This window comes from Falco punctatus, assembly GCF_963210335.1.
Source record: "Falco punctatus genome assembly, chromosome: 4".
NCBI classification, from domain to species: Eukaryota; Metazoa; Chordata; class Aves; order Falconiformes; family Falconidae; genus Falco; species Falco punctatus.
In genome coordinates, this window is record NC_137583.1 from 20,656,823 (window position 1) to 20,669,169 (window position 12,347).

Consider the following 12,347-nt stretch of genomic DNA (forward strand, 5'->3'; position numbering starts at 1 on the left):
AGCAGAGCAAGGAAAGGCTTCAAGCTTTTGTTTAGGACTAGCTTTTATGTTTCATTTACAGAGAATCTTTAAAGTCTGCAAAGAAAGAAAAACCTTCTAATTTTCAGTCACATTGAAAATTTTTGCCATTTTTTTCCCCCTGAAGATTTTCTTCACGTTGTTTCACTACAACTTTGAAAATGTTAACCCCGATTCTTCTTGCACTCTTTTTTTTTGAGTAAGAAACAGAAGCTTTGTTCTGCTGCAGAGAGGAAAATAAACATTGTCACTGTTGAAATAAAAAGGTATTTGTCCATTTGTAATAGTTGTATTTTCTATATATGATTAGTAGACACATCTTACGCTACTAAAAAAGTGTTGTAACAGCAGCCAACATCCACTAACATCACCACACAGATTTGTGTCGTCTTTGCCAGCACTGACACTTCCTGGCAGACAGATAGTTTTTAGTCTAAGTCTTCAGCATATTGCATTAGTTTCCCTCAAATCCTCATATGCTTTTAAAACAAATTCCTTAAATATTGATCTTTTACTGGAAGACCAAGTGGCATATGGTTAGATTTCTTTACCAGACAGATTTCTGAGCTTTGATACGAGGCACAGTGGTGTGCCATCAGAAGATACTGAGTTACAGAACATCATTAATCTACAAACAGAATTTATATCCTCCACATTACCAAAAAGTGTTAAAATGATCCTATCCTGAATACAGACTTTTTGGCATTCTATCTGCAACAACAAAGCAAGTAGCAAAGTAAGAAATATTACTTAAATTTTCTTAATTCCGCAGAACGGGTTTCATTAAGCAGAACAAATGAAATTAAACAGTTGGTGTGCCATTAATGCCATTACAGGTCTCATTATTTTTTTAGGATAAACATCCATACTAGGGATGAATCTAACATGGGCAGCCATTTATATTGAAATATGAACTCTATTTGAGGGTTCAAATCCCCTTCTGGATTTGTGATAAAAATGTTCACACTGATTTACTTGTCACAAAATTGCACCTTGCTTGCTTTTATTGATTAGCAACATCCTTTATTTCAGCTCTGCGTCCTTTAATGAGCAAACAGAACTTGGGAAACAGGTCAAACATCTCAAGATTGCCCACTGTCGTAATTACATTACAAAGACTAATGAACAAGTCTACTCTATTTTATATGTAGCTACACTGATGTGTCTTACAACTGCCCTGCTTTAAAACTGGGGTAGGAATACTGAGCCAACCTGATTACAAACCACAGCTTGTTTGAAATTTTGAAGTAGCGAATAAAAGTAGCTTTATAAAAATCAAATGCATAATGCCAAGTTTGAAATGACAGATGCCACTGGCAGATGAAGCCTCTTACATCTTGTGCCCTATGTTACTCACAGGATTTCTCAAAAAGTCATAATTACAATTAGTATATGGAAAAATCAGGTTGCTCAAAGTCCTGCGTCCAACCTAACCTTCAATATTTCCAACGATGGGGCATCGATTCAGGGCAACTATTATTTTGGAAGCTGGGGGGCGGGGGGTGTATGTGTGAAGAAATCTCTTCCTTACTCCTCATAAGATCTGTTGTGCCTTAAACTACAATCTTCATTGACTACAATATACATAGCAACACTCTGTGTGTTCTACTAAACAGCAGCTTCCCATACCGAAGTAGTAAACAGAAAGAACATTTGCTCAAAGTTGCACAGTACCTATGCTCTGTGGGTTTTTTTATACAACTTAAAACCACATCTCTTTGCTCAAATATTCCTACATGAGGAAAACATTCCAAAGCACAGTCTGAAACACTCTTTAAATTGCCATTTACCTAAAGAAAATTGTATTTGCTGAGATCTAGCTTTAACAAAAATTGTCAATTACCACTTTGTTGCAAATCACTCTAGCTTTAAAACACCACCAATGTGCTTTGCTGATACTCATTTCACTCTATAGCCTTAAATGCACAAGAGACTCTGTCTTTTTTCCAGCTATTAAATTTCGTATTATTTCATTTCCTATGCTGGATTACATTCTCTCATTTATTTACTCATTTTAAAATAAAATTGGATGTTTCAAATGCAAAGGATTGTCAATATCCATCAGTAATCTTTTCCTAAAGCAAGATAAAATGTGTATTTCCTGTAAATGTGAGGCCTAAATGATCCCCCAAATAAATCCGATTGACTGAAAGTCTAAGGTTTCACCAATGGACCAATAAAAAAGATTTTTAAAAAAAGTCTTTCCACCATAGAAAAATGAGCACAAGCATTTTCTACATTATTCTTAGCTACCCTTTTGAGCCTGGACATTTATTAGATATGCTATGCAAAAACCTGGTGCGTAAGTTCTCATTCTCTGCGAGTAGTTAAGATGCCATGGATTTTAAAGCACAAATACCTGATGGTACTGCAGAAGCTGTAAACCCTGAAGTACCCTAGAGCGGTTTGTATTTCATGTGTGAAGAAGGGTGGGAGGGAGGGAGAGAGGAGAAAGTTTCCTACCATAGTAAGTGAGACGCCCTCTTGCAATGTTTTTTCCTCTGGAGTTTTCAGTAATACATTCATACAGTCCTGCATCCTCCTGCTGGAAATTAGGTATTTCAATCATGCCATTGGATTTCTTCAGCTTTATTTTACTTGGAAATGGCAGACCATCGGTTCTTCTCCAGTTAATCTGAGGCACAGGGCTAAAGAGAAAATAATGGAATTTTAAACAGCTTTGCTTCAAGTATTCGATTGTCAAAACTAGATACCGAAACTAAACTAAACTCAGAAGTGACTAAAAGCGTGTGTTCAAAGCGGTTCATGCTGTACATGACAGATGGTCAGACACTATGGCAACTGATAAGCATACACCGTTCCGTTTCATACACTGTTATGTCAGATACCAAATTTTTCATGAATATTTGTGCAAATATCCAACAATTGAAACATTACTTGTAAATCAGCATTGCCCGTCCCCCCGAAGATGGGTGAGATCCACTAGAGCCTCCATGGAAGGAGAACCAAGGCAACTCTTTTGAAAATCCCATCCTAAAATAGTCATTCATTCTCCAATTGTAAAACTTTCACTCACCTAGCTGGGGAACCAAAGCAATAGGATATGATTAAGTTATCAATCTGGCACTTAAAATTATGAAGACCTGACAAAGCTGTCTGCAAATAAACCGCAAAGTGGTAAGTAAATACATTTACAGAAAGTAAATGCATTCTCAGATCATCTGTGAAAGAGAAAAGGCATCAATTGTATGTGAAATACCATTCAGAAGAGGAATACATTTTAATCTTTATTTCAGCTATAAAAGAAGAACAATATTATGAAAGCATCAAGTACATTTAACAGTAAAATTCAGACAAAATTCTTGCAGACTTCAACAACATTTCCTTCCTCACAGGGAGAGCAGAGGTCGGTCAAAGGACATATGCAAAACTGCACTGTTCTTATTCAAGATAATTTGAAATGAAATGTAAATTCCTGTGTTGCCAACGCATACATTTTAATTCTAAACAAAACAGAAATTTACTCCAAGACTCTTTGCCCTTCAATTCTAAGGCAATAATTGTGATGATCAAAATAGAGTCTCCAGAAAACACCACCAAAACAACTGCTGAAACTCACATTTCTTGTGCAGATGAACCCCAATGTGCTTCAACTTTCAGCATCGCTAAAGACAAAAACTTACTTTCCTAGTGCAAAGCATTCCAGTTTCACAGTTGACCCTTTAGCTGCAGGAAGCGTCTCAGGAAACTGAACTTCTATTTTGGGTTCATATTCTCCCATCACACCTATATGAGAATTGAAGGAGGTAATATTGAGTTTTTAAAGTCCTTTTTCTCTCTTTAGCATTACATCACATTAAATTAAAAATTGAGGTTATTTCTCACACGTTCCATTTACAAAGAGAAGCGTAAGCACCTGCCAGTGAAATCAGTCAGACTTAGGAGAGGAAGAAGAGCACGTAACACAAAATAGTTTATCTTTTTATAAAGCAATCAATATTCTGAGAACGCATGACAGGTTACACTGTAAGAGACAAAAACGCTCACTGACGACTAGATGCATTATTTATTCATGGTGTAAAGGGAAGCCATACCATCCGTGCGCAGCACCAGAGGAGTTGGCGACCCGAGAACCTGGCTGTTGGTCACAGTGCTGGTTACAACGCAGGTGTAATTTCCTACATCTGATGGCTCGACTTTGGCTATGTAGAGGTGACCTGTCTCTTGAGACACAAAACGCCGACTGTCCTCTTGTACAAATGATGGATATTCATTGAAGATCCAAGCAAATGACAATTCTAGTTGGCAATAAAAAAAAAAATGATGTTTGATATGGGTTTTCACTTTTTTTTTTTCGAAGATCAGTTTATCTTATTACGGTATTTTACAGTAACGTGTTACATACCATACTGCATTATGTAACAAACAGGACCAGAAAGCCAAGGACTGAGAAAAATAAATTTAAAAAAGCACCAGAAACTAGCAAAACCAAAAAAGCAAAAGAAACCATTTTTTTCACCAGCGCTGTATCTCCTCCAACAGAACAAAAAGGTGAAAGGAATTCAAAATGCTTTACTTTTTTTAATGCTTAATATGCACAGAAATAGGTGCAGACAGCAAAACCAAGACATAAGTTTGCTAAAATAGAAACATTATTCATTCAAGTAGCTACTGAACAACTTGGCTAGAAACTTAGCAGACAGAAACAGCACAGGTGCACGCATGAATGTCAGAAGAGGCATAAATTCCCAGTAGGGCTCACCAAACAGTAAAACTGGTTTTTTTTTTTCCATAGAAAAATCCATAAAAATTCCATTTGAAAAAAATCTCTGTCTGATATGGCAACGTAGTCCTCACTACTGTTCGTTATGGTCATTTGAAAGGAAAACCACACTTCAAAATATAAACTAAGAGATTTAGCAAAAAAGGCACTGCACTTTGTTTTTTTCTGACCACCACTCTGAGCTCTGTGTGTCCAATGTTAATTGGCAAAAGCCCCTTCCTGTGCAAGGCTGTGGGCTTGTCTCGTTTAAATCCTACAGAATCAAAGGAAATTGATTTTTAATGGTTTTCCATGCAAGAAATAATTTTTCACCCAAGTGCCACTCAGCTGAAAGTTTATAAAAAGATTACAGCTTCTGCAAGTGCTAATCAGAAACTATTATAGCTTGATTGACTTGCCTTCGTGTTAAAATATCTTGTAGCATTCGCGCTGCCCCTACAAAATGGGAGATCACCCCTTTTTGCACCGGTTTAATTTAAAAGTGCATGAATTTGGATGCAGTCACAAAATAGGGAGTAGGCATTTTCATAACCCTCACAGTTCAGTATGAATATGCACCCAGGAAAGCGCTAAGCCGACAGGACAATTTAACGCAAGATAAGATTGTGCAGATGAAAAAACACTCAATAAATGAAATTATTAAAATATTTATGGACTGGCTAATGCGAAAAGGCTAATGAAATAGCTTATCATAATTGCAAGTTTTTTTTAATCAATATTTAAACTCCTTCCATTAATGTAATTTTTTAAAATCCTTCCATTAACGTAAATAACAGCAGCATATATGAACAATTAACAGTCTCAAGAATTTTCTCAAGAGTTAAAATTCTGTCATATTTGGAAACACTTATTGCTGAAAACAGCCATGTACCTTTCTGGACTTACAGCGTTGCGTCCTCAGGTGAACCAATGGCTTTCACTAAAAGTTCCTTCCTATATAACATAAGAGGTGTAATTATTTTATCATAAGGCAGGCCACCAAGGATTTGCCAAGGAAAGATACGGTACGTAGTGCAGTGGGAAGCAAAACCCTATGATCTAACTTGACTTGAGTAAGACTTCTCAGATGCGCCACAGGAGTCTTATACACAAGCCAAAGAATATTCATACAGTCCACCAAAAAAAAAAAAAAAAAAAAAAAATCCGTATAGCTATTCTCCCATCTTCCACACAAATGCCAAGGTGTAGGGGTCAAGGGTTTGCTGTTGAATTGAGAGGGCTGGTTGTGTAAGCAGTGTGCAGCAGAGCGATGGCATCTGTACGTCATTCTGGCTGTGGGCTGGCACTATTCCATATCTATCAACCATTTCAAATGAAAAAAATAAAATTAAAAACAAGAAAGTACATCTGAAGAGTCTGAATGGGACTAAGACATCTTCAAGAACAAAGATTGTATGGTCTTGGTAAATGGGAAAGACCAGAAAATAAAGCAAAATTCCATTTCTACAGAGCAGCTGGATGAAGTGATCACAAGGGTGAGGGAGAGGTTGTAGACCAAACTAGGTATCAATTCGGGAACTATAAGAAAAAAAAAAATACATTTTCAGCTCTACATCAAACTCAGACATTCACAAGACAGGGAAGCCAGGTTTTATTGGTTCCAGTATTTATTGAGCTACTTGTTTTCCTTAACTCAAAATATTATTTTATTCTAAAAAAAACTCAAAAAAGAAGAAAAAAAAAAAAAGGACATCATTCAAAACATTGAAAGGGGACGGACAGATCTGAATACGCAGCAGGAAAATAAGCAGCTTGATTTCATTCCGATTATATTGAGTTAAGCGAAGAGTAAACTCATTGAAATCAGTCATTATGATTGTGAAAGCCACGCAAAGTGTATTCCAGCTTAATTGGATCCTTCAACAGCCTATGAATTAGCACTCCTGGAAACCTAATTTCCTATTCAACATATATTTTCATCGGCTATCTTAAAAAAGGAGCAGAGCGTTTCTTTACCAGTGCCCCACAGCCAATACCTCATTTTATATTTATTGTACTTTACAAAATTGTATTCTTATTTTCCAAAAAGAATTCATATTGAACAACTTGTTCTGTGATTTATTATGTTTACACCATTTGCCTGTTACTGATCCTAGGGCACCTCAAGGGACATAAACTCACTTCCTCTCTGTCAATTACAAGTTTTCAGTTGATTTTCTGTTATAAATGGAAGTAATATGTCTCTCCTGGGCTTCCTTGGAGATCTAAGCCTTTGCTTTCCAAGGCATTTTTTCCTTATTTGGCTACCATACATGGATAAGGTATTGCAAATTACAGTTATTACTCAATTTTTATTTGTTTACTGCATCTTGGTTGGCTTCTTCCATTTATTTTGCATTATGTGATTATTATTTACTGTGCAGTCTACAAGTCACAACACACTCAGCATGCTCATACTGTTCTAGGTGTTTTGTGCACCTAAGTGTTCAATTAAGAATTGCTTATAAAATTGCCTGTCATTTTTAAAGCCAATTTTTTTACAAAATTCAGTAATTAAATCAGCATGGCCTTTGAGGTCTACCATGGTAATTTCCTGCCATCTACAAGCCCTAAAAAAAGAACAACCCAAAAAAACAAACCCAAAACCCAAATGCTGCTAAAGGAACATAAGGGGTCGAGACCCACACATAGTAGTTTTTAAACGGAGCTCAAAGTTAGGCTTTAAGCTCATGTACATGCTTTTGAAAAGCTTGCTTTTAATTACATTACACATTTCTTCCAACATAGTGGAAGACCACTTGAATGGAACCAGGGCAATTTTATTTCTTTCAGAATTTATGAGGCAGCTGTAGTTGTAGAAATCCAAAGCTATAAAAGAATTCAGGAAGTTGTCAAAGCAAAAGTCGGGGGAGGGAAGGCATATAGACCTGCGACCAAAAGGAGAAGGGCAATTCATAAAGTTTATTTTATCCACTAAATGCACAAATTCTGAAATTCATCTCTTGCTCCTTTTGCTCTAGACCATCACTCCTACACATCTGCTCAATATCTGTTAGCTCCGTAATTGACATCTGAATGAGATTTCTAAAATAGCCAAAAATAAACGACGTCAACAATATTTTTCTGAAACAGATTTAAACTTATGTTCAAAACCAATTAGATTTCAAACGGTGAAGCAGATGTTTCCATAAATAACCCTGAAAAGAAATTAAAATACTTGATTTTGAGTGCATCAAGCTGACAGAGAGTTTTATTTTTTAAAGAAAAGAAGTTTCATGTCAATCATTGATATCCAAATCTGTGTTATTTCATATAGTTCTCAAATTCAGATTTTACAGTATTCTGTAATAGAGATTGAAGGGGAAGCTGAAGTATCCTGGTATTTTCTGTCTCAACTGGCACTCTGCCTAACCCACAGGATGGTATATGGCTTTTAAAAAACTGCAGAAGAGTAATCAGGCAAAATTTAGCAATGGCAGAAACTGCAATTCAAGACATGGAAATCTATAACAACCAGCTATTTTGACTTATCTACCTTAAAAGTAATGAAAAAGCAATGCTAGTTTTGAAAGAGTAATGACAGATTCCATAATTAAGGAAGAAACCAATGAGATCATCATTTGGCCCAGTTTCAGCTCAAACCACGAGGGAATGAAAAATGGAGAAAAGCCTCTCGCTTTGTGGATGAGCATCGCTCAGGAAGGAGTAAGGGCTCCAGGCACAGACACGGAGCAACAAGGTACAGTTTTGTGGAGCAGTCACACACAGAAACATCCACTGCTGAGGACAGCTCTGCATGTCTGTCTGCACAGGAACCTTGATGAAAGTGCAAAGAAATTGTTTCAAAGTGGGAAATTAATCTGCATGAGGTAAAAGTGCACTAAACTCCCAGAGGATGCTCTTAACCTAGACATAAATGGTCCTTGGTTTGCTGCAGCCTAGTCCTTAGAGGATTACACTGCTACGGATTTAGGTCGCTGTACTCATGGATGCGAATGCCCCCAGGGGTTATAATGCATTTTACCTTACATATACCCCCTTCAAGTGTCTCATTAACTACTCTACTCTTCTTACTTGGGCAAACTGCAGCTACTTTGCTCCACTTAGTTCACTGCCTCAAGTAGTCCATCAATCCTTCAGCAGGCCAGTGCACCCATGCATGGCTATTCTTGGTGCCTGGACTTCAGCTAAAAAGGGGGAAAAAAGGTAATACTTTTATCTCTGGAATAAAATGAATCACATCTTCCTTATTCCTTTGGAAAACATTAAAGGTTATTTTACAAATAAAAATCTTACACACCTAACATAGGTGTTAGTGATCACCTAACATACGTGTCAACTGGGTAAAGTCTTTAGGTGCCACTGTCAAAAATTGTATTGTTTTGACAATGAAAAAACTCTTTAACATTTTATTGGAAATAAATTGTACATGGTTTTATGGATTTTGTGTTAATGTGCTAATTCTTGAGCACATTAAGTGCCCAGAAACTGAAAGACTGCCTTAAGTATGTTCAGCTGGGAAAAAGAAAAACAAAACTCAGAATGTGCATTTCCAAGGGGAACCTGTGTGCGTGCCAGTAGTTAATCCACTAGTAATGCAAATGCCTTTAGCTGCAGCCACTCTTCAGACTACAGTCTACCTACAAACTGTACGTTGGCAGGTGTTAATGTCTTCCATGTAAAAATAATGACAAACACAAAACAAACCTCTATTGTAGGGCTTGAATTGTGGCCACCAGGAGTGAGACAGCGAGTATCTGCTTAAGATCGCCACAACATTTTCCCAACTTGGGGACCAAAGTTTAGAGATTTAGAATTCCCACCAAACTCTTTAGAAGAACTTTCTTCTTTTGGCTGAAGATATTTCTGTTTATACAAAATGTAAACTGCATGACGGGAATCTCAGTCCAGCTACAAAAACCAAAGAACATATCCTGAGAAACTGATTTTATTCCTGAGTATAATGGAAACACTCCAATTTGAAACTAATGTATACCATTAACTGTTTTGGCATAAAAGGTGAATTATTTTATAGATAAAATATAAAAGATCAATTTTCAGCACACTGTGCAGGTAATAAGGCATACAACTTCTGTGTATGGAATAACCCAAAACAATGACAGAAGTGAGAGACACCAACGTAATATCTTGCAATTTCAATCTACGCATTTAATGAGAATATTGAAACATTTTAGCTGAAATTGCAAGGTTCCTAATTCAGGCTAACACCTGATTTCCATTTTTATATGGAATATGGTAAGAGTTCACTTGTTTTCTGGATTTGAAATGAGCTAGTGTGATGTAAAAAAAAAAAAAAAAAAAAAAAAGTGATACAGTTCTTTAAACACAGTTGCAGCATAAATTGTGTTTTTCTTTACTGCTCCCACATCACAACCATAGAACCAGCCCAGCAGTCACAGCTGCCCAGGTGACACAGCTCCAGTGACGCAGGATAGTACTCTGAAGGTCTGCCTTTCTCTATACTGAACAATTTTTAGAGTTAAGTCTTTCAAAGCAGCATCAAAAGCAAAACACACCATTGTAGTTTAAAAACATAAGCATATCTAAACTCATCCTTAGGAAACACATATGTTCCAAGACTGGAGGCATAATTTCTTTATTACTATCATACACAAAAAAACCCAAAACCCAACTTCCCCCAAACCAAAAAAAACCCTTACAGTACGTGCATTTCCAAACAGCACATCCACTGGAAAAGCAGCTCTGCCATATGGCCTTGCCTGCTCTCTGCCTTTTCTCCCTCTCTGCTGCCACACATGGGATTTGACCATTAGCTAGTGTTAAGTTTCAAACCAAACATGACTCTGTAATATAAAAGTGGTCCCTTAATTGGCAGGTTAAATGTTCCTTGGTGCTCCGAAGGAAGTCCAGATGCTAATGGAAAAGTCTAAGAAAATGCTTTTCTACATTTGGGTTCCAGTGTAGAATAAAACCCCAATTTTGCTTCCCTTATAGCTGTGCTGGATGATGATGGATTAGTTTCTCTTTATCACATTTCAGAACTAATTGCTTCAGACTAGCTGTCATTCAAAGCGTACTGGCTCCAATCAAATTGTTTGCACTCTGGAAGTATGCAGAAAAGTAGGAAACTGCTTTGGGAAGCAATATTTAAATACATACCCATTAGCCATATCCATTTCAAGTGACAAATTGTTCTTTTAATCACCTCCCTAGAACTTTACATTTAATAGCTCAGAGCATTTCTAAACAACTCTGTTGTGCTTTTTCAATAGTTGAAAGTATTGGAAATTGCTTCTGCCTGTAATAATTTTGAGGACAAAAAGATGATATTTTAGTTTATTGCTCAACTAAAACACATCTGATTTCTTCTGAATGTTAAATATTAGGGAGATAAACTAAGGGAAGCTAATGGAAATACCCAAGAGTAAATTTTCAAAGGAACATACCAACGTTTATAGGTGGAAGTAGTAATTAGTGACAAGTTTCATTTGGTAGTCTTGCACTCATTTAGGAGAAGGTACTTGGTAAACCCCTGTGAAAAACAGAAATTACTTGCAGTACTCTTGTTAAGATTGTAATGATCAGCTATGACTGTGTGCTGAGACTGCAGCCATCTCCCTCCTGCCTCTTCCCAATCAATTACCTTGCTTCCAAAGAAAACCTCAAATATTTTAGTAGAGAAGATGAAGAGCTGGAGGAAAAAAAACCCTACAGTTACAACTTGGGGATAAAAACAATCTTAGTATGAGGGCCAAATCAAGTTATTTTCTCCAATTTTCTCTCTTTTTCCCAAGGCATACCTGAGATACCTGGGACTAGCAAAGTGAAAAGCCTTGACGTGAACTTTTTTCTTGCAAATTGGTTCTTCCTAGTCTACCTCTCCCTCTTTCTTTGCATCCCCCTCTTCCAAAAAATACCCCATCACCAAGAGGCATAGTTTCCCATTAAAAGACAGCACATATTGCTGCCTCTTTCAGTTTATTCCAGTTCAGGAAATGAGAGCAGATATCAGCAATAATGGGCACATCCCATAGTCTTGCAAAGTCTTCTGGAGTGCCCACATTTTGCTGATGAAACTTCTGCAGTATTACTTCCACAAAAGCCCGCCCTGCTCTTGGCTCTCTCCCACAACGCTTCAGTGAACCTTTAGTGAAAATCAAGTGTACTGCAGCCAGCAGGAGCTGGTCCTATCTTATGCCAAGTTCCACCTTGGGCTATAGGTGAGAAATTGTACCCCTTACTATACAGACTATAGGTTCTGGCATGCCCTCTCACCCTGCCAGTGAAAAGAATAATCTAGCTTTAATAGTGATATACAAAAATATTTTTTTTCCAATTTGTATACTTGGGAATGCTACTTTAAATGAATGACTGAAGGCTAGAATCCTTAAAACAAAGTGATAAAAAACTGCAATATTCCCATAATCATTTTGCAATGGTTTTTCAAGATGCAGTGCAAAATTTACGAGAGCTAGTATTACTGATCATAGATGTTTCCAGGCTTTATGCTCTACTCACTACCTGGCTATGAAGTTATCCCTCACGATTTAGATACGTCTCTTAAATTAAGACTTACAAAAGGGACAAAAGACCAAATATCTAAAAAATAAGTCAGAAACACTAATATATTCCTACGTTCAGTGCCATTGCTGTGCATAGTGAA

The 12,347-nt window shown here is 36.9% G+C and overlaps 1 protein-coding gene across 6 annotated transcripts in view; it reads right to left on the bottom strand.

The window, feature by feature from the left end:
* The window catches only part of LOC308063057 (contactin-3-like), a 138,827-nt gene that overhangs the window by 35,575 nt on the left and 90,905 nt on the right, over window positions 1-12,347 (bottom strand). For all 6 annotated transcript variants that reach the window (XM_080385502.1, XM_080385503.1, XM_080385506.1 and 3 more), the window contains 3 exons: window positions 4,074-4,277; window positions 3,663-3,765; window positions 2,482-2,666 (listed from right to left, as the gene is read on the bottom strand). In XM_080385502.1, the coding sequence (XP_080241628.1) occupies window positions 2,482-2,666; window positions 3,663-3,765; window positions 4,074-4,277 (492 nt within the window). The remainder of the gene's footprint in view (window positions 1-2,481; window positions 2,667-3,662; window positions 3,766-4,073; window positions 4,278-12,347) is intronic.